At 36.1% G+C, this 19,610-nt stretch overlaps 4 protein-coding genes across 9 annotated transcripts; 2 read left to right on the forward strand and 2 right to left on the reverse strand.

Moving 5' to 3' along the window:
- Window positions 1-187: 187 nt before the first annotated feature.
- On the forward strand, window positions 188-1,047 carry LOC122568663 (WASH complex subunit 3-like). Its single transcript, XM_043728652.1, has 2 exons — window positions 188-493; window positions 647-1,047. The coding sequence occupies exons 1-2, from the start codon at window positions 435-437 to the stop codon at window positions 765-767; spliced, it is 180 nt and encodes a 59-aa protein (XP_043584587.1). The 5' UTR covers window positions 188-434; the 3' UTR covers window positions 768-1,047.
- Window positions 1,048-1,174: 127 nt separating this feature from the next.
- Window positions 1,175-11,371, reverse strand: LOC122568661 (very-long-chain 3-oxoacyl-CoA reductase-like). Of its 3 annotated transcripts, none has more exons than XM_043728644.1 (5): window positions 11,322-11,371; window positions 3,138-3,513; window positions 2,099-2,442; window positions 1,608-1,887; window positions 1,175-1,461 (listed from the first exon to the last, which is right to left on the reverse strand). In XM_043728644.1, exons 1-4 carry the CDS (start codon window positions 11,354-11,356, stop codon window positions 1,611-1,613), a joined length of 1,032 nt encoding a protein of 343 aa, XP_043584579.1. In that variant the 5' UTR covers window positions 11,357-11,371; the 3' UTR covers window positions 1,175-1,461; window positions 1,608-1,610. The 3 variants fall into 3 exon arrangements, with proteins under 3 accessions (XP_043584579.1, XP_043584580.1, XP_043584577.1); XM_043728645.1 differs by lacking the exon at window positions 11,322-11,371 and adding an exon at window positions 4,670-4,983; XM_043728642.1 differs by lacking the exon at window positions 11,322-11,371 and adding an exon at window positions 3,619-3,695.
- LOC122568664 (trichohyalin-like) lies at window positions 5,165-10,277 on the reverse strand. Its single transcript, XM_043728654.1, has 4 exons — window positions 9,243-10,277; window positions 8,607-8,782; window positions 8,318-8,512; window positions 5,165-8,065 (listed from the first exon to the last, which is right to left on the reverse strand). Exons 1-4 carry the CDS (start codon window positions 9,480-9,482, stop codon window positions 6,103-6,105), a joined length of 2,574 nt encoding a protein of 857 aa, XP_043584589.1. The 5' UTR covers window positions 9,483-10,277; the 3' UTR covers window positions 5,165-6,102.
- LOC122568659 lies at window positions 10,449-19,522 on the forward strand. Of its 4 annotated transcripts, XR_006317172.1 has the most exons (8): window positions 10,450-10,597; window positions 10,677-10,909; window positions 11,758-11,915; window positions 12,005-12,230; window positions 12,307-13,340; window positions 13,443-13,744; window positions 14,118-14,551; window positions 14,654-19,522. XR_006317172.1 is itself a non-coding variant. In XM_043728637.1 (7 exons), exons 2-7 carry the CDS (start codon window positions 10,846-10,848, stop codon window positions 13,940-13,942), a joined length of 1,911 nt encoding a protein of 636 aa, XP_043584572.1. In that variant the 5' UTR covers window positions 10,449-10,597; window positions 10,677-10,845; the 3' UTR covers window positions 13,943-14,111. The 4 variants fall into 4 exon arrangements, 3 of the variants coding, with proteins under 3 accessions (XP_043584572.1, XP_043584574.1, XP_043584573.1); XM_043728637.1 differs by lacking the exons at window positions 14,118-14,551; window positions 14,654-19,522 and adding an exon at window positions 13,816-14,111 and having other exon boundaries at window positions 10,449-10,597; XM_043728639.1 differs by having other exon boundaries at window positions 14,118-19,522.
- Window positions 19,523-19,610: the final 88 nt, after the last annotated feature.

Raw genomic sequence — 19,610 nt, forward strand, 5'->3', positions numbered from 1 at the left:
ATTTTTAAACGATGACACGTATAAAGCAAGATTAGAAGTAGTAGAACCAAACAGCAACCAAACAGGACAGATTCCTAACTTTATAGGTTCTTGTATACGATAATGTCGATTGAATTCAGCACTTGACTGCACGGCGCAGCACCTGTACTGTGATAAAGCTAGAACTGCGAGCGTTAGCATTCTCATTTCCTTTCTGTTCACGTACACCGATCTTACTCAATGATATTATAGTATTACATGCAACGCGATATCCCGTAAGATGACAAGTCCATTTTTATTACTTCCAACGATCGAGTCGAACATAATTCTTATATTCGCCGTAGCAGTTTTGTACAAGAGAAAGTAAGAAATGATCTGATTTCTTTCGAAGTCGATATTTCAGAATGCGAGACACGAAATTTCACGTGATGTTGGATCTATTCTGCATTTAGTCAATGATTAAATCAGGCGCATTGGATGCGCGTATTGCGTGGAACGAATCATCAACGAATAGGTAGAAAATCTTTCAAAATATCGTCTCTTATATTTTTCCGATTAGTACCTTTCTTAAAACGATGATAATAGTATTTTAGTATATAATCTCTTTCATTTCTAAAGATATGTACGAGCAATATACATACATGTAATGAATTGATTTATTTGATAGTAACAATAGCAACAACTGTAATGGTGACGATGATAATGGTGGTGGTGATGATGATGATGATGATGATGATGATGATAGTAATAATGATGATAATAAGAATAATTGTAATTGTTGTCTTTGAAAAAGAGATTTTCGTTCTTATTGGGACGATGCGATGTAAAGGAGAAGCGAAAACGAACGCATGTCTGTACGACAAATCTAATTGAATATTGTCAGCCGGCCGCATGATCGTAGTCCACTAGTCCAGTCTCCTCTCTGACATGGCATACATTGGCTTGACATTATTATTATTATTATTATTATTATTATTATTATTATTATTATTATTATTATTATTAGATATCATCTATCTAGTCGTAACGAGGCCCATAGGCAAATAGAACTATGTAAATACTGCTATGTAGATAGTAAATAAACTATGTAGACGTATGTAAATACGTGGAAAATTCAAGAGTCATTCTTGCAATACATGTATTAAAGACAATGTGTGGGATAGTTATTAGGGAAAAGAGTGAAAAGAAAAAGAAAAACAATCAGGCATTTTATTCGTTTGTACAACAGTTATAAATATAGAACAATAATATATGTACAAGAATTAATTAATAAACAAGAGAAAAAACAAAAAACAATTAGAGAGTTTAGAAATGAATCTAAAAGAATCTAGTTGAATTTTATAATATTTCGTTTCATACCATGTGGCGAAATTGAAGTGGCAGAAGTGTCGGGTTTCTTCGTTATTTCTTCGATTACGTGCATAGTCATGTATAGACGAAGCTGATCGTGTTTAAAAGCAAATGATGTCTATCGCGTTGCGTCTAGAAGCGAAGAAAAGCGAAGATCAGAAAGAAAGGAGAAAACGCGTTTGTAAGAAGGAAGAAAAAGTGAAAGAAATATTCGTGAAACGGGAGAAGATGGAAAAAAGAGAGGGGGAAAGGGAAGGGGAGTGGAACTTACGATGTACCATTTATCGAGGGGTAACTGGTGCTCCCTGATCGAATGCTGCGCCTTTCGCACTGCCCGTTGTTCTCTTCTTGTCTTTTTTCAGAGCACGATTTCTTATGTTACATATGATTTTGGAAGTTAACCAGAGCGCACCTTTCTCGCAGATGCATTGTAAACCGTGTACAAAAGCAGTTAGTAAGAAATGAGGCTGATAGCCTGTCGTGCACAATTCCAGACCGACCGTTTTTAACGAAGCCTTTACAAATACTTCTGGCTTTGGTGCCATCCAAGTTGGTTTCCTAAAGATGTTACGTAGATATGTAGTATGTATGTATATGTGGCTATGAATAGATATGGATAGAAATCAAAGTGACACTTATGAAATATTCAGGCGTTTAAGCACGTCAGAACATACAAGTGTCCGTCTCGATGAATAAATGCATATAACGTGTATATCGAATAAAAAAAAAGAGAAGCGGAAGTCGCTTAAATGAATTCCGCTTGACTTACTTGATCTTTGACATCTTGGTGGCTACTGGGCCGGGAGTAACGCATTGAACGGTGACGCCGTATGGTTCTGCTTCCGCAGCCAAATCGTAGCTGAGCTTCAGCACATAGGCTTTGCTAGCGGCATATACGGATAAGTAGGGAGATGGCATAACCGCTAACGCCGAACTGATATTTATCAAAACGCCCTTTCTACGTTCGAACAGTTGCGGAAGAAGGGCTCTTGCGACTCCTGTTACCGCCGCGACATTTAGCTGCAATATTTCCGTTAAACATCCTTCCGAGATGTTATTAAATAGATCTGGATGGTCGTAACTGGCCCCAGCATTGTTTACCACCACAGCGATCTGTTAATAAAGACGGATTACGATTGAAATATTAAACGACTAATCGCCGAGGATGGATCGTCCTTGGACGCGACGCGGACGCGACGCGGACTCGACAATTCTCAATATATCGATATATTTCGCGCTAATTCGAAAATTTTGCTAAAAAGAAGTTTTCCTGTATGTACCCGAGCATTAGCAACAACACGATATTACAATATTGTACATTACCTATATACATTATAGCCGTGTATTATTCAATTTTGAAATTGGCGGATAGAAATAATAAAACGGACTGTATGTATCATCGGTGTAGGTGCGTGATCGCGTGTAAATGCGTTGAATGGTACGTATAAATTATTATTCGGCACGTGTGATAGCAAAAATGAACGAACGAACGAACGAACGGATCGGATGGATGGATGGATGGATGGATGGATGGATGGATGGATGGATGGATGGATGGACGGACGGATGGATGGACGGACGGACGGACGGACGGACGGACGGACGGACGGACGGACGGACGGACGAACGGACGAACGGACGGACGGATGGATGGATGGATGGACGGACGGATGGATGGATGGATGGATGGATGGATGGATGGATGGATGGACGGACGGATGGATGGATGGATGGATGGAACGAAAAAGAAAAGAGAAAGAGAAAGAGAGAGAGAGAGAGGATAAGAAAAAAGGAGAAAGAACAAATACCTCGAGTTCTTCGGTGGCTTTGGCAATTCTCGTGTAAGCCACTTGTCCCTCGGTCAAGTCTGCTTCCACGATTCGAACTTCGACGCCATATCGTTGTTTGATCTCAACTGCGACTTGCTCGAGTTTCGCTTGGGTTCGTGAAACCAACGCGATATTCAGACCCTTTTCGGCTAATTGTTCCGCGTATGCTTTTCCAATTCCACTGGTGGCACCGGTAATCACTGCCCATTTACCCTGTGTCCTCAAGTCGATACCAAAACCGAAGCTCGGTCCTATTAGTTTCTTCCACACGAGAATGCTGACTCGTAATAAAAATCGCAGTCCAATGGCTGCTAATACGACCAACGATGCTTTTTCCAAACACGTCAATGTCATCCTGAAACGATGGACAATTCAACTTGGTTCGATCAGCGGGCTACAAGTAGAAGCAACGATTCCCTCGAACGGTGACACGCATCTACCGGTATCGTTCACATCTAACCGTATGCCATTCTCCCTACGAATCTTTATTCTTCGTTTCTCCTCCCTTGCGCGATCGCGCATCGGCGTTCCCCCGTATGCGATAACACGACGATCAAGCGAATCATTGGCTGACTCTGACAGCCGAGGTTATCGCGCTAATACTTTTTTCGCGTACAAACATACGCGTACACTTTTATCCATATGTAGATTAGCCTATGTATGTAGATAGCAAAGCGCACGTGCACAGAGCATTAGTTACCTATATATTTTACCGTATTATACATGTACGTGTATCGTAGTATCGTACAATATCATATCGGACGAAATCGCTGCATAATAGTCGATGACGTACGTACGCTGTCTCTTGTAGAAGCGGTAAGTCACATTTTACAACAGTAAGTATCTTCGAATTGAGAATAATTCCGAAATAATTCTACGAAAGAGTTTAGGAGAAGATGAACGTTTATAACTAGACCACTAAACTACTAAAGGCTACTAAAGCTTAGTAAGGCAAGCGTAAAGATTACCAATTTTCTAGACAAATAAATTCTATCGATAAAGCCTCGAAGGTTGCGACAGCAACATGTCGCGAATGAGACACGATTATATCATACGTATCGTTCGTTCCTAATCTAACAACAATATTTTTTATACGTTTAACAGTGGTCTATCTCGTTTACGAACTAAATTTATTCGCTTGTCCGTTATTTCTTTCGTACTTCTTCACTTTTACGCACAAATTAGACAGTACTATTGCCGTTGTATAACATTTTTAGTATTCGACTTTGACATCTCCTACACACGATATTTAACAAAGCGAATATTAGTTATTTCCGTATGATTGAACGATTTGGTAATTGCAAACTAGAATGTTCAACGATTGCGAGACGAACGGGTAGGACAGAAAAGTACAAAGATGATAAACACGTACGTACATAAATATATATATATATATGAAAATGTGAATGATAAAATATATGGGACGATATTTTACTATCTTACTATCTCACTATCTTACTATCGGCAAAACGATTAAATAAGATGATGCACTGATGGTTTTAGCGGGTTACCTGTATTTGATATCGTCGAAATCGATCGGTGATGCTGATGACGAGGACGATGATAATGAAGTTTCTTTCTCGATTCAACGTGTTGTTTCTCTTTGACACGATAGAGACGTTGTCGTAACCGCGAAACGATTAAGCTCATTAAAAAATAAGTAAAAATGCTCTTTCGCGGGAGGAAAGGGAGAAAACTCTGTTTAATCACGCGCGTGTATTCTGTGCGGGAACGAGGACAGGGACGAGAACGAGAAGCAACTCTGATTAATCGAAATATCGACGAATGGAAGAAAAGAGACGAATGAAAAGACACGAACGACACGGAGCCGAGCAAACTGGAAGATACGCTCGGAGAGCAGGCAGGATCGCTGAAGGGTACGGAAGAGAGTAGCCGAGAGAAAGCGGAAAACGGAGGAGAAAGGTGAAGTGAAAGGGAGGGAGAAGGTGAAAGGGGGGTGATGGAGAGGGAAGGGATGGGAGGGGAGAGATGGGGAGGGGAAGGGAAGCCGAAGGAAAAAGGAGGAAGCGAGAGGAGACGATATCGTGGCACGGTCGATGGTAGTAGGAAGCGTTGCGGGGTTTGCGCGGGCGCAGACCTAGATAAGCATGTGGATGCGAATTCAAGCGATCGACAACGAGACGTGTTTGATATATACGTATAGTAAGTGTGCGCAAGTATGCGCAAGTATGTGGTTTCAACGTATAGATTGTAAATGTATCGACATAGACGGCCGGCGCACGATGAGCAATGTCAGCGTTAAGCCGTTCCGGAAGAAAGTCGTGCTTCCACCTTTTCTTTGCCAAGGCGGGGGAACGGTTAATTTTTTCTTTGACACACTTCGCTTTGGCACATTCTTGTGTAGCAAATACTGCCGATCGAAAAAGTGGAATGCCAGCGTGGATAATTTGCCTCTGCGTTTCTCCTTGCCTACTCGTATTGCGTATTACTTGAACCTATCAAACAATATATCCAATAATACGTCCATCGACAACGATGTTCGCCTAAATACCTAATACGAATAATCCGATCGTAATTTGTCTATCGTGGTTTCAGACTCTCTTTATTTTGTCGTTTACAAGTTGCACGAGTTTCTTCTATATTTTGTTGTCTTCGTTTTTCGTTTTTCCGCTTCTCTTTATTTTCGTCGTCGTTGCCGCTTCGTTTGGACGTTGCGTTTACGCGTTATATCGATTTCGAGCGGGTTAAACGTTCGCAAGCTTCGAACGAGCGAGTTCCGATCGAGCGAGTATCTTAAAGTCTACGTTTACATATTCTCTGCGCTTTTATACATATGTAACCGAGTGTGCTCAGTTGTACTAGTTAGCTGCTGTATTAGTTATAAAATAATAGTAAATGAAATAAAGTGCGTAGTAAATGATCAGTAAAGCAAATAAATTGCAGAAGAACGATAAAACTGATACGCGTGTACGCGTGATATTTTTCAAACGTGCAAGTCAGTGGTGTTGATTAATCGCTCGGAAGTATCGGGAATCATGCCCTTTGTTCCTGTTTTAACGACGCGTCGACCAATCAACATCGTAACGTTACGATCTGCTTGGTGCATAGTTTGTAGGTGAAATCGTCTCCAAAGCAGAGCCTTGGTATCGAAAGATTTTGTCCAATCCTGCCATTCTCCGCGAGTGATCTTCTCACTTTCCATCTCCAACAACTTCTCGATTACGGTCCGTAACCATATATTCCAATCTTTGGCCACGTCACTGATGTACTCGAGCCATCTAGTCCAATCTCTAATTTCTTTAGACTCTACTTCTGGCATGTATCGTTCCATGAACGCCATCTGCGATTTACTTAGTATCGATCTTAACCAATTTGCCATCTTTCCGCATACTATGTTCATAATAGTCTTCAATTCTTCCGTCAATAGATCCGGGTTTTCCAACCTTACTATGCCACTCAACTTTTCGTAAATTGCACGATGTATGCCATTTGTTATCGGATCATCGCCCGTATTTTCTGGCATGCTTTCGATCATCTTGTAGATAGTATCGATAATCTTGTCGAACGTAAGGAAAGGCAGATCGGTTTTAAACAATTCTTCCAAACCCTCGATAACGTCTATATGTTTGGGTAATTCCATCTCAACCGGCGATACTTCCACTCTCGTTTCGTCCAACGGTTCTTCTACTTTCTTGTCTTCGACTCGAGCTTCTTCCGCTTTTGCTTCTACTTTGCCTTCTATCTCTGTTTCTAGTTCCGATTTTGGCTCTACTACCGCCACTTTTTCTGCTTCTGATACTGATTCTAGTTTTAGTTCTGCTTCTGGCTCTGGTTCCGATTTTACTTCTAATTTTGCTTCTGGTTCTAGCCCTGCTACTGACTCTGCTACTGGTTCCGATTCTGATTCTGGCTCTCGTTTTGTTTCTGCTTCTGCTTCTGCTTCTGCTTCTGCTTCTGCTTTTGCTTCTGATTCTGATTCTGGTTCTGAATCTGGTTCTGTTTTCGGTACCAGCTCTGGTTCTGGTTCTGGTTCTGGTTCTGTTTTTGGTACCGGTTCTGCTTCCGTTTCTGCTACCGGTTCTGGTTCTAGTTCTGGTTCTGCCTCTGATTTGATTTCTGGTATTTCTTCTAATCCTGATCCTGCTTCTAATTCTTTTGCCGCTTCTGTTTCCATATCCGCTCCTTCCATATCCGCTTCTATCTCCGCTTCGACTCGAGCCTTCGGTTCCGTTTGTATCTCGGTCTCCACTTGTGCTGCTGGTTCCACTTGAGTTTCCGTTTCCATATCCACTGGCAATTCTATTTCCGCTACTTCCGAATCTTCCGTTCGAGGCTCGATTTCTTTTGTTTCCGTTTCCTCGTCCATCGTTCTCGCATCCTCTTCCCAATCCAGGTCTGATTCACGGTCTTCATCGTCTTCCTCGTATTTCTTTAGGTCCTCGTCCTTATCTTTCTCCTCGTCCTCCTCGTCGTCGTCGTCGCCCTCCTCCTCCTCCTCCTCCTCCTCCTCGTCTATTCTCATTTCCTCTTCTTTCCTTCGACATCGTTCTACAAGTTTCTCCTCTTGGTATTGCGCCACCTCGGACAGCACTCCGGTTATCCAACAGGCTATTACATCGGCCAGATAACGCACTTGTTGCGATTTACGATCTTCGTCTTGCGGAGGGCTGTATTCGAGAACGTCTGTCAGACGCCTGATTATCACTTCCGCGACATCGTTCAACTCCGACTTCGGATACGAGCATTTCGATTTTAAGATACTTCGGACAAAACGCTCGGCCATAAGATATTGACAGGATATTGAATCTTTGTCGAAAAATCCTGCGGTTGCCATACCAACGCTCGATTTCTTTAATTTGTTTGCCTCTTTATATTGCCATTTCTCCATTCCTCCTTTCCTCTTCTTTCCGCCAGACTTCTTTTTACGCGAGATTTTTGCAGCTTGTCTACAAAAGATATTTCACACCCGTGTACACCTCGACGATGCTTCAAGAGATTTCAAAATTATCTTTCCAACCGCATAACGATCGTTATTATGTATCTTTCGGTGGAAAACGGAACAGAACGAAACGAAACGAAACGAAACGAAACGAAACGAACCGAAACAGAAAAACAAAATAAAACAAAGCAGAGAATATGAACGAAAAGATATTGTTAGCCAAGTGCATAAAGAATGGTTTGAACGATCGATACGTTACTCAGGAGTTAAACAAGTTTCGTTCTCCACGGTTCGAACGAGATTATCCACGAGAGCCGGCGGTAATATTGACGCGCCTTGTTGTAAAGTTATTAGCATTCGTTGTCTCGTCGGTTGTGCCAATTCTTTGATTCGCGGTGACACTGGTCTTAGTTTCCTAAGCACCCTCTCCTTCTGATCTGGCGGGCATTTCCGACTATGTGAAAATATTAGAATCTTTTGTTACGTTTACTGTTCCGCAAAGCCGACAGTATCAAAATGTATCTCATTGATGAAGTTCAAACTTTCACCTTGCAGTCGCTAACATATTGATATAATCTTGTTTTGTTAAACAGTGTCTAGGTATGGTGTCTAATTTTGCAAATGTACAAGGCTCTCCAAATACCGAAACCATTGTAAATTTTGCCGTCTTTTTCTTCCTGCCTCTCTGTTTTCGACAGCAATCGTCGTTCGACCTCTCTGTATGCTACGGCACAAATTTATCATAAAGTTAGGCACATTCTTTCATACATCAATGAAAAACATAACAATCCCCGTTCGTTGATCGAACCATTTCAGATGCTGAATCGAACGACGTTCAATTATCGTTACGGATTTAAATTGTTTTTGGCCGGAAATTCTATCGAACAGTTGAAACAGCAGCGAAACAGGCCTCGAGAGCATCGAATAAAAGAGTATGATGCAAATCCGACTTGTATGCGTGTATATTATAAACATGGAATAGAGCATTTTCTTATGTATGTAATGTATCTCAGGATGATAAATTAGCTTCTCAATCGCATCTAACCTGCTTTAATTAGAACATTGAACATATTTTTTACGTGTGTACAATTAACGCGATTCTTTCCTATTTCAAAAGCATGATATCCGTGATGAAAGAAGAAAGCGAATCATCTGAAAATGTTGAAACTTGAAGTTCCATTTGCCTTAGTTCTCTTTAAAGGTGGTTTATCACAGTGCTCCCATCTTTTCTTCTTTTCCACTATTCGTGGATAACCTTCGAACGTATCATCCTTTTGTCCTCTCTTTATTTCACGCTCGATCGAAGTGGCCCGTTTAACGTCTTCGGGCGAATCGTCGTTTTTTTCCATGTTTCTTTTTTCTACGAACAATACATTCACACATACACGCATATATACACACACACGTACATATATTATATACATATATATATATATATATATACACGTACTGCTATACGTACATGTATAACACGATATATAATATTAATTATCCTTTTTGTAGTTTCATTCTAAACAATTCTATGCAAATAGCTTTGAATAATTCTCCTTTCTTACATATTGATCATACCTGACGTACAATTACAATTTCTATATTTGATCCAACATGCAAACTGTTATCCTATTTTTTTTATTTCCTCTTGCTCTTTTCTTCTCTATGTGTCGTTATATGTTCCTTATTTCTTCTATTGTTGCTAGTGGGCATCGAGATAGATTTACTTGAAATTTTTTTACATTTTGCATAAAGTCGTTAAATGTGGTAGGTTAAAAGCGATAGGATAGGGGAATCTGTTTTGTTTTGAAAGTATAGATTTTCATCTCGCTTCCATGTATAGATACGGTATGCATGTAATCAATCAATAACATAAATATGAATTGAATCGCTTAACCGGATGCAACGCCACGCTTGCGACATATCTATACGGTCATTGATTGTTTCTAGCAGTTTTAATTTAGTCGATTATTTTAGATATTCATTGACGTCTACCATATCTATGTATGCATATGTGCGTGCCTGCGTGCGCGCGTGTGTATTTTATAGAGGATATATTACACGCTCATTCTTGTTGTTCTTTGAACAATGGTTGTTCTTTGTCGTAAAAAATTTAGTTATCTTCACTATACGTATAGAGAAAATTATGCGCAAGAGAAAAATATACGTGTATATGCGTGCAATAAATGAAAGAGCGAGAATAAGCAAGTATGCGTCATTGGCGGTATCTGTGGCGATATTCTATGATACGGTGCGAAGCGGCAGATGATACTCCGATAGACCAGAGAATATTCGATTGCAGTGGATAAGGTAAGCTCGCCGAAGGCATTGCCGAAGGATAGTGCGGTGACTGACACGGCAGAGGAATGGCAATTGCTCGTAGAAAGTTGTGCGGATGGCTTGAAGATGGCGATAGCTACGGTATCAGTGCTCGACACCGATAGCTGCTCCGTTTACTAATCGATCATTCCGGGTGTCGGGAGTCCGTGCAAAGTACATGCAAGTTGGTGTGCCTATTCGAGAGGACGCATACTTCACAAGGACACTTGTGAGTAAAAGAAGTGTTTCTAAGATATGCAGCTGTGTGAAAATAACTGTTGCTCCTATATAAATCACTCATGATACAGGTGTTTTAGCACAAGATGTTAGTTGGGATTGTGTCGTGAAAAATGTTGAGGACCAACAACAGCAACTCATCGGAACGAAACACCGTTTGAGACGTCCAACGATACCTTCTCCGCTTCGTTGCTGCACCGCTTCAAGTGGTTACGATTATGATGAGATAACAAACGCAGAATGAAATACAGTGGCAGTAACCTTCTTGGTTATGCAGTTTACGCATTTATTCTATTTTTTAACGGTGAGTCAAACACGACACTCTTCTTTTCTTTATACCGATCTTTCTATTGTTTCAATTCAAATGCTTTCTCATTTTTACGTAGACCTTCCTCTTTTTCTCACTAGTCTCTTTACCAAGTAATTTTTTGTTTTTATCACACTCGCCTTAACCTTTTGTCTTGCGCGCTCTGTTCTGATTAATAATAATAATAATAATAATAATAATAATAATAATGATGATGATTATAATGTTGTTGTTGATGATGATGATGATGATGATGATGATAAAAACAACAACAACAATAACAACAAGGAGGAGAAGAAGAAAAAGCCTTTTTGTTAAAGCTATGCTCCTACGATTCAACGAATCAGTGAAATATTATCTAGCGTCGTTTCAAACCGTCCGGTCACACGTCGATATAAATATTTTTTACCATTCTGCGTTTGTATATTCAACTTGCAGATCCATTTATTTATTAATCTCGATATTTTTGTGTCGAACGGCAGCTCTTAACACTCGATACTTGGTGGATTTTTCGATTGACGTAACGTGCGTATGACGCATGTATATACATTGCCGCTCACCTGCTTACTTGATCGCTTGTTACGATATGCGCGTGTCACTTTATGTTAGCAAAATATAAATCTTCTGTAAATTGTGCTGTCAAATATATTTATGTTCAGCGAAATAGTTGTTAATTGTTATTTTTGTGGCGTGTGTAATTCAAACAAATGATACAAAGGACAAATAGAGGGAAACATTATTAACCAATGATTCAATTTACGAATTTCATTTCTCATAATTTCACTGCTTGGTAATCTCGTAAATGTGTAAGAGTTCCTATGAATACTTTTATCAATATTTTGCAGTTATTCATGCAGAAAGTGGTGTCACCTGCAAAGATCAACAAGGACGAATCTATGAAAATACTTTTATATACATTCCTGGCCCAGAACCCTGTACATTATGTGTATGTGATAATGGAAATCCAAAGTGGTGTAGAGCACTTGTTTGCAAGTATGCAGAGGTATTTCAAGTGCTAAAATAATCATATCGCTTTGCGCTTGGTATTATTCTATTTCTTTGCGACTGAAAGATTAACTCTACGTTAAACAGGAATATTGTAAATCTACCCGGCATATCTGTTGCCAATATATTTGTTTGGACGATACAGTGTTATCTATACCGAATGACAAATCTGATGGGATTGGTAGCAACGCAAACGATGCTGCCACAAATTACGATATAGGACTACGATCTGTTGCTAGTTTTGTGACAGCTGTATTGTCGTTGAGTCTGTTATTTTTTTTAATACACCGTTTGCGCCAAAGAAAGATACGAGGTATTTTTCCTTCACAATGTGTCAAGTGTTTTTATCTTAGGATAATAGATAAAAAATTTTGATTATTTTGTAAAAGTTTGCGTGGCAGGAAGACAGAACAGACAGTTAGCAGAGGACCAAAGAAACTTAGGTAGTATGGGATATTTAGAACGAGATGGATTGTCGCATGGTGTTCCAATGGATGACATCCCATGTGGAGCTAGTTATCCATTGTGGAAACCACCGAATAATTACTTTCCTCGTGGCGAGGCTCCACCACCTTATGAAGAAGCAGTAGCAGCAGCGAGAGCGGAACAAGCTCTTTTATCCATGAATCCACAAACGCTTCCGCAATTAAATTTTCCAAACACCTATTTGCCAAATACCAATAGTCGTACAAGTATATCGTTAGTAGGAAGCACCCAAAGTGGTATAAATCGCAATTCGTCAACGTTAATTTGCGACGGCGGCATAACGGATCAAAGTGGCTTAATCTCAACGCCAAGTAGACCAATATCGAATCCAAACATATACGCTAGCTATCGGCAGTCGAATCAAAACGAAACGTTATCTCCGAGTGTTAGTGTAGGAACTTCTACGACGAGTTTCACAATGGGAACAAGTACTTACGAAAATTTACCTACTCCCATTGGAATTCCGAACTTCGTTAATCAGCGTCCTGATGTAACTGCACAACCTTTATCCAACTTCACCCAACAACAATCTTCTATTCCGAAAGGTTATCAAACGCATACTACCCTTCCTCGACAAACTGGAGCATTTACAATATCCGCAACCTTACCAAATTCTAATGTGACTGCTCATCGTACAATTCCTAGGACTTTGACAACTCGTACCGGTGCAAAGTTACAAGATATTATTATAAATGATTGCACTCAGAAAGAATTTTTACGATCTACGATAACAACTGATATTACTACATCGAACATACCACATTCTTCGCAACAAAATGCTGTAACTAAATTAGAAAATTCAAGGGAAAATACAAATCCAGAAACATTTCGCGAAGATGTACAAATACAGCCTTCTTCTGCTTCTTCCTCAGGATTGCAACAAATCGAAAGACAACCATTGGATCCTAAAATGGAACTAAAATCTCATGATTTTAAGGTATAGTACAAAATCTAACATAATATTGTAAGTATTATAAAATTCTGTCTTTTCAAATACGCTTGCTTGTTGTATGTATATAATGATTTTCATGCATTCCAGCCACCATTAAATATAGCTAATGGAATTAATGAAGAAGGAAGTTTTGAATCGGTAGCATGCACTTGTAGCATGCAAGCTCTTTCTACTCTACACGACGATACAGATGATTACAGAAGCGAATGTGAAAATTGTAAAAGCGCGACAGGTTCTCGTTATTACTTAGATAACGAAGATGAATTAATTACGTCTCCGCACGAAACTATGACGTTACATAGAAGACCAGATGAAACAGCATCAAATGTTACTCCTCAGTATTATAGAACTTCACTCACACTGCCTATAAGTACCCGTCAACGAACAAGGTAATTATAGAAAAAGGAATTATTATTCTTTTTTACTTAACTTAATATTAAACCAGCTTATAACGTTTAAGGATTATCGAACCACTACAGCTGATAGTTGCGATAACATGTCGTATGAAGAAAAATTTAATAATTCACCATAGTATATTATACAAGATTGTGTGCGTCTTTTATTCATTCTCTTCTGCTGTCTATTAATTACGTCTCCGGTCTCCATATCTCATTAATATCTTCTTTCTGCTACTATTTGTTCAATTTGAATTATAAATTTTTCGAAAAATTAGTAAACGAAACGATATGAATGTAACATTTTTATAAGTTTACATTCGTGCTATTGATTGATTGACTTTTGTCGATATTTCTTTGTATCTAGGAGCACTGGCATTCGTGAAAATTGGTTCAACCCAATGCCTCAAAGTTCCACAGAATCCTCGGATGAAAATTGATTGCAGTTATGTGTTTCCTGTGCATCGTATAACTATTAAAATGATTTATATTACACTACCATTGATCAAAATTCAATATTGAGGAAGACGAACAATGTTCATATTTTATTGCGTTGCAGACAATGTTATATTGTCGGTAAATAGTATTACATTGCCAAATTTCAGAGTTACGGTGAAACTTTTTCTATCTTGTTCACTGTATATAAACTATTCACACACATACTCAAACTATGTACGACCTATGGAAGAAATGAGACACACTTTTGCTCTCACGGTTTTTCTTTACATGTTATTAAACTTTGAGAGCAAAGTTTAGATAATATATTTATTGCATAGCAACTTACAATTCCGATATGTTTAAGTACGTAACTACTCAAAGTATTTTTAACTATGTTCCATGCATATCATTTGTTAAAGATTCATCAACAGAATTGAAAATTGAATTTTTATCGTTTTATTACAGTTTACCCTTATTGTTTTGTCATGAACAGTACGATATATATACTTCGAGAAACTGGATAACGCAATAAAATATAAAGAACAGATTAGTTCATATTATACTCATTGTTACATATACACTTTTTTTATTTGTTTACCAATTGTTAATTTCGATACCTATTTACAATAATTTCAATACTAATTATTCAATAATGTGAGAGAAAAGTGAGTATAAAATAGGATACGAAGGTTGCAGGTAAGTCAATGACAATTTGATAACTTATTCGAATATTATTACACTGTTATATCATTATTTTTGTATTATTGTTAATTTCTACATCTCATTATTATAATAACTTTTTTATGAAAATCTTGGTGCGGAAACCTTTATTTAATTATGATATTTAAACACAATATTCTAGCTCAATTGAGAATATTTTCATATAAATTTTCTTTCCATACTCTGGTATTGTGACGAAAATGGGCAAAAGTAAATCTATTAGATAACGTGCAGTGCACAAGTGTGTGTGTATATATATATATATATACCTATATGTATATATATATATGTATATGTATATGTTTTGAAGTCTTTTAAGAATACATATCAATATTGAGTACAACCTCCAAGTTATATAAAAATTACATAAATATATTCATTTTAGTTAATTTGTCAACACATTTGTTAATTTTTGCCGTTCATTTAGCATGAAACATAAGTGTACAATATGTTGAATAATAGAATAATTGTTTTACGATTTGTATATACATATGCTTGAAACAGATCTATTGGTTCAAATAGCCTAAATCAGCCTTAGTACATGTATGTTATGCTTCTTCCACTTATCGCGTGAATGTTGACTATTATGTTCTATTATATTTCGGTGTTATGTATGCGAGCGTTCGTGCATTTGTGTGTTACGCGCATACAAGATATAATATTCGTCTTAAAACTCTTAAATTGGCACTCGGGAAAATGTCTTATTTCGTATGTAGGACGTTCTTTTTATGATCTTTTTTTTCTTTTTTCTTCTCGTGATTTTTAATGGAAAGTATGATTGTAGTTACCCAAATTTTACATTCAAACAATCGACTCACATGAGATATGGTGAAAATTTCTAACGGCTAAGTTTAACATTTTGGTATAAGGATAAACGTTTTTAAGTCTATACAATTATACTCTATGTAAAGTGGGAAGAAAGATTTTTCTTATTGGGGATTATTTGTAACAACAGACTTTATATGATCCACACATGAGTGAAATACTCATTGTCTCTAATCGGTGATTAATGATTTTTGACATATGAAACGAAATATGAAATGGTCCCCTAAAGCATGCAATATTTAGTAATTATAATATATTTTAGTTTATGGATAGAATTTAAGAATCAGACTGATCATATTTAATGATATACAAATATTTCTATTTGAATCAAGTCGGAGATGTATTTCACTAATCATATATATCTCACTAAAATTCCTTTCCTAATGTAAGACATTTTTTTATATTATTACAAATATTCTATAAATTAGTAAGGTCTAGGATGACTAATTATCGATAATATGTTAACAAAAATTAATAAGTATTTTATTATCATTACGACATTATTAATCTCAGCGTCATTTTAATCCGTCGTACTTTTATGTTATTTCGTATTTTTGTTATATTTGTGAAATACTTTAATCAATCAGTTAGTTAATCAATTGTAAGAATTGAAAAATACAATTATTTATTAGTTGTAATTATTTTCACAAATATTTGTGTGGTCATAAATATTTGTTATTTCATGCAAAAGTATATGTTAATTATCTAATTATTGTTTATATATTCAAAAGTGTATAGAAATGTAAAAGTAATAAGTTGCAAAAATTAATTAACAATTGCTGTTACTAATTTCCTTTGATAATTAAATTTCTGCATACATTTACCACTTTACGTTAATCAAACGTGCACAGAGAGTACGTTTTGCAGTTCTGCTGCGGTTAAGGATGTAAATAAGAGGTGTGTGATTAATTGAGAGAATATTGGATAAGTTCGGGCGGGCGAACGTAACAGTGACAAAACATTGCCTCAATAATTACTTTTAAAATTACTCGTAAGATACCAATGTTATTTTATGTGATGCAGCGTAATATGTAAACTCTGTGCGGAATTGTATAATTTTCATAATATACATAGGAAGTGATATTAACATTTCATAAAGTTATTTCTTTGAAATAACAAAGCGCTATATGTTTTTTTTTTTTTTTTTTTTTTTTTTTTTTTTTTTTAGTGAATTTTGGTATGATTTTGCCATTATATTTTCATTACTCATAATTAGAAACTAAGTGTACAGTCTATTATGATATAGCGCATAAACTATTGTTGGAACGGTATAATGTATCAAAAATGATGAGATATTTTGATTCTTACCAAGACCTTAATTAATAAATTAGTAAATTAATTATTTGGCAAACATTTACGACCAATGAGCAAAACTGGACATGTTAACATCTATGAATGATTAAAAGTACTACGTCGCTAGTTTATTAATTAATAAAAATGTTATGTGCACGTAGAAGGTGAAAATTGTGCTTAATATTAGCAAAACAAAATTTAATACCTTACAGGTATTATTACGTATTAGTTATAGCTATATAGGCATATAGCATTCAACGCCTAAATAAACCAAATCAATTATTGAGGCAATTTTTTATTATAATTACATTCGTCTGATAGAACAATGCCACCATTTCTCTTGTTGGTTACCATTTAATGTGTTCAGCCCTAGTGAAGATATTTAAGCTGCTTATATCCCTTAATGAATCAGCGATTTCTTCGTTATGAATTTCGTAATTTGAGTGAATTCTATGTATAAGATCGAAACATCGACAAAATAAAAATTATTTCTGTAATAGTTAATTTATGATATTCGTAATGCTTATTTCCAACGTAAACTTCCAAAACTTGGTTAATTCTATTAATATAAGAGAAGAAATAGATCTGTTTAAAGTGTTCGTTGTTTAGATTTCTGCAAGTAACGTTAACGTGCGTGAACATTTGCGTAAAACTCAGGATATGAAAGAGATCGTGGAATATATGAAAAATAGCTAAGAAAACATTGGTAACCATAAAAGAAAAGAAAAGAAAAGAAAAGAAAAGAAAAATTTTTATAACATAATCTTCTATTGCGTCTATCGTAATGCCAAGAATTTCAAACTATGGTACATACCGTGACTTTATAATTACACAATGATTCTGCGTTCAGCTATATTCTACAATACATATGTATGTATGTACATGCTTACATATGTAGATATGTATATATCGGCGAGGTACAATATGCAGCAAGTCTGATTTATCTAGAATATCTTTGATTCGATGATAATTATTTTAAGTCTATTTTAATATTAGTTATAGACATTTTCTTATCATTTGTGTAATACTAAAATACTGTATACCAAAATATTATAAACTGCAATGTTCTGTCGTTTTTTAAATTCGAAATTCTAAGTAATCCTTTAAATGTTTCCACATTTGATTTTCATTTGAAACATCGAATATTATTCGATGTAACATTGTGATTCAAGTTTTGATGACAATCTTCTTCGGAATAGTATCTATTTGTTTCAATTAAAATACATACATAAGTATATGAATCGAAATACTGGACTCTATATAGATATCCACACGAAGAAAAGTTTAAAATACATATGTATACATGCATTTCGTTTGTGAAATTGATAATGCGTTTATAATTATTAAAATCTATAATAATTATTATTGAATTGTTAAGTATTATGAATCAAACTTCCCATTGTAATCATTTTTCGGAAATGTGATATTATATATATGTAATATCAATAGATAGAATTCGAGTTTCAAGATATTCAAAGTTATTGAAAGGTCACAGGAAAACGACAGTGATGTTTATATATATATATATATATGTATGTATGTATATATATATATATATATATATATATATCTCGAATTATTACATATTGCATATACCTGCATATACTAAGTTACGAATTATCTTTTTATTAAGTTACAGTTATAACTACATACCGAGACAGAGGAAAAAAAAAGGAAAGGAAGGTAGAGTATAACATGATTACGTGGAAATGTAACGTTTCATATCAATTATTTGATATAATTTGAAGGAGAATGTACCGAATCCGTTTCTTTATCGTTTTCGTCTTCTTTTTCAAGAAAAGGGAGTTATTAATTTCGGTATATGTAGGCATATTCGGTATATAGGCGAATATTAGGCTCGATGGAAACATAAGTACATACATATGTATATGTATAACTGAGAGATCGTAGTAATAGGAAGCAGTTCTAAAACCAACTTCACGAATAAAATTACATTTAAAGGGAATCGAAGCATACATGAAACCAGTGAAACGAAAGCTATATGCGATTACTGCATATACGTATTCCCATCTATAAGCAGACTCTGTGAAAATCGAAATCTCTTCTTATGATAATCGACGTATTTCGTGTGTTCATTAAACTTGACTGTATTGCATTTTTGAAAGAAATGTGTTCATTATGTATAATAAATCCCTTTCTACATGTATACAGTCGTTCGACGAGAAAGGGTACAAGCGGGTACTTAAAGTGAATTTGACAAAAAAAAAAAAAAAAAAAAAAAAAAAAAAAAAAAAAAAAAAAAAGAAGAAGAACGTTCAAGACTCTTGTAGTTCAAACGGTACAAAAATTTGAATTATTTAATTGTTCGTCTAGTGATCTAAAATATTGTAATATATTTATCTGAGTAGGTTTAGAATGAAATCTTTATCGCGCTTACTTGTGTAAGTGAAGCATTATAAATTGATATAAGTTGTATTAGAACATTGTGTGTCAGTAGACTATCGTTTGATTGTAATAAATCAGTACTTTACATAATCTATTCGTTATTAACTATTCAGTCTGCAATGAATTTAATTAATCTTTAATCAATATATCCACTTATTTGTCCACTCATATGTATGCG

Source organism: Bombus pyrosoma, linkage group LG6, assembly GCF_014825855.1.
Source record: "Bombus pyrosoma isolate SC7728 linkage group LG6, ASM1482585v1, whole genome shotgun sequence".
In the NCBI taxonomy this organism is placed as follows: domain Eukaryota; kingdom Metazoa; phylum Arthropoda; class Insecta; order Hymenoptera; family Apidae; genus Bombus; species Bombus pyrosoma.

What these genes read in the sequence shown, in the direction of transcription:
- LOC122568663 (XM_043728652.1), top strand. Translation starts at nt 435, where the DNA reads ATGATTAAATCAGGCGCATTGGATGCGCGTATTGCGTGGAACGAATCA. An exon ending in AACGAATCATCAACGAATAG is followed by an intron (nt 494 to 646) that starts GTAGAAAATCTT and finishes TTTATTTGATAG; the next exon opens with TAACAATAGCAACAACTGTA.
- LOC122568661 (XM_043728642.1), bottom strand. Translation starts at nt 3,680, where the DNA reads ATGCGCGATCGCGCAAGGGAGGAGAAACGAAGAATAAAGATTCGTAGG. An exon ending in AAGCCACCGAAGAACTCGAG is followed by an intron (nt 2,443 to 3,137) that starts GTATTTGTTCTT and finishes CTTTATTAACAG; the next exon opens with ATCGCTGTGGTGGTAAACAA. An exon ending in ACCAAGATGTCAAAGATCAA is followed by an intron (nt 1,888 to 2,098) that starts GTAAGTCAAGCG and finishes TAACATCTTTAG; the next exon opens with GAAACCAACTTGGATGGCAC.
- LOC122568664 (XM_043728654.1), bottom strand. Translation starts at nt 9,482, where the DNA reads ATGTATATAATATATGTACGTGTGTGTGTATATATGCGTGTATGTGTG. An exon ending in CACCTTTAAAGAGAACTAAG is followed by an intron (nt 8,783 to 9,242) that starts GCAAATGGAACT and finishes TTTGTGCCGTAG; the next exon opens with CATACAGAGAGGTCGAACGA. An exon ending in AATATGTTAGCGACTGCAAG is followed by an intron (nt 8,513 to 8,606) that starts GTGAAAGTTTGA and finishes ATTTTCACATAG; the next exon opens with TCGGAAATGCCCGCCAGATC.
- LOC122568659 (XM_043728637.1), top strand. Translation starts at nt 10,846, where the DNA reads ATGAAATACAGTGGCAGTAACCTTCTTGGTTATGCAGTTTACGCATTT. An exon ending in ATTTATTCTATTTTTTAACG is followed by an intron (nt 10,910 to 11,757) that starts GTGAGTCAAACA and finishes AATATTTTGCAG; the next exon opens with TTATTCATGCAGAAAGTGGT. An exon ending in TTGTTTGCAAGTATGCAGAG is followed by an intron (nt 11,916 to 12,004) that starts GTATTTCAAGTG and finishes TACGTTAAACAG; the next exon opens with GAATATTGTAAATCTACCCG.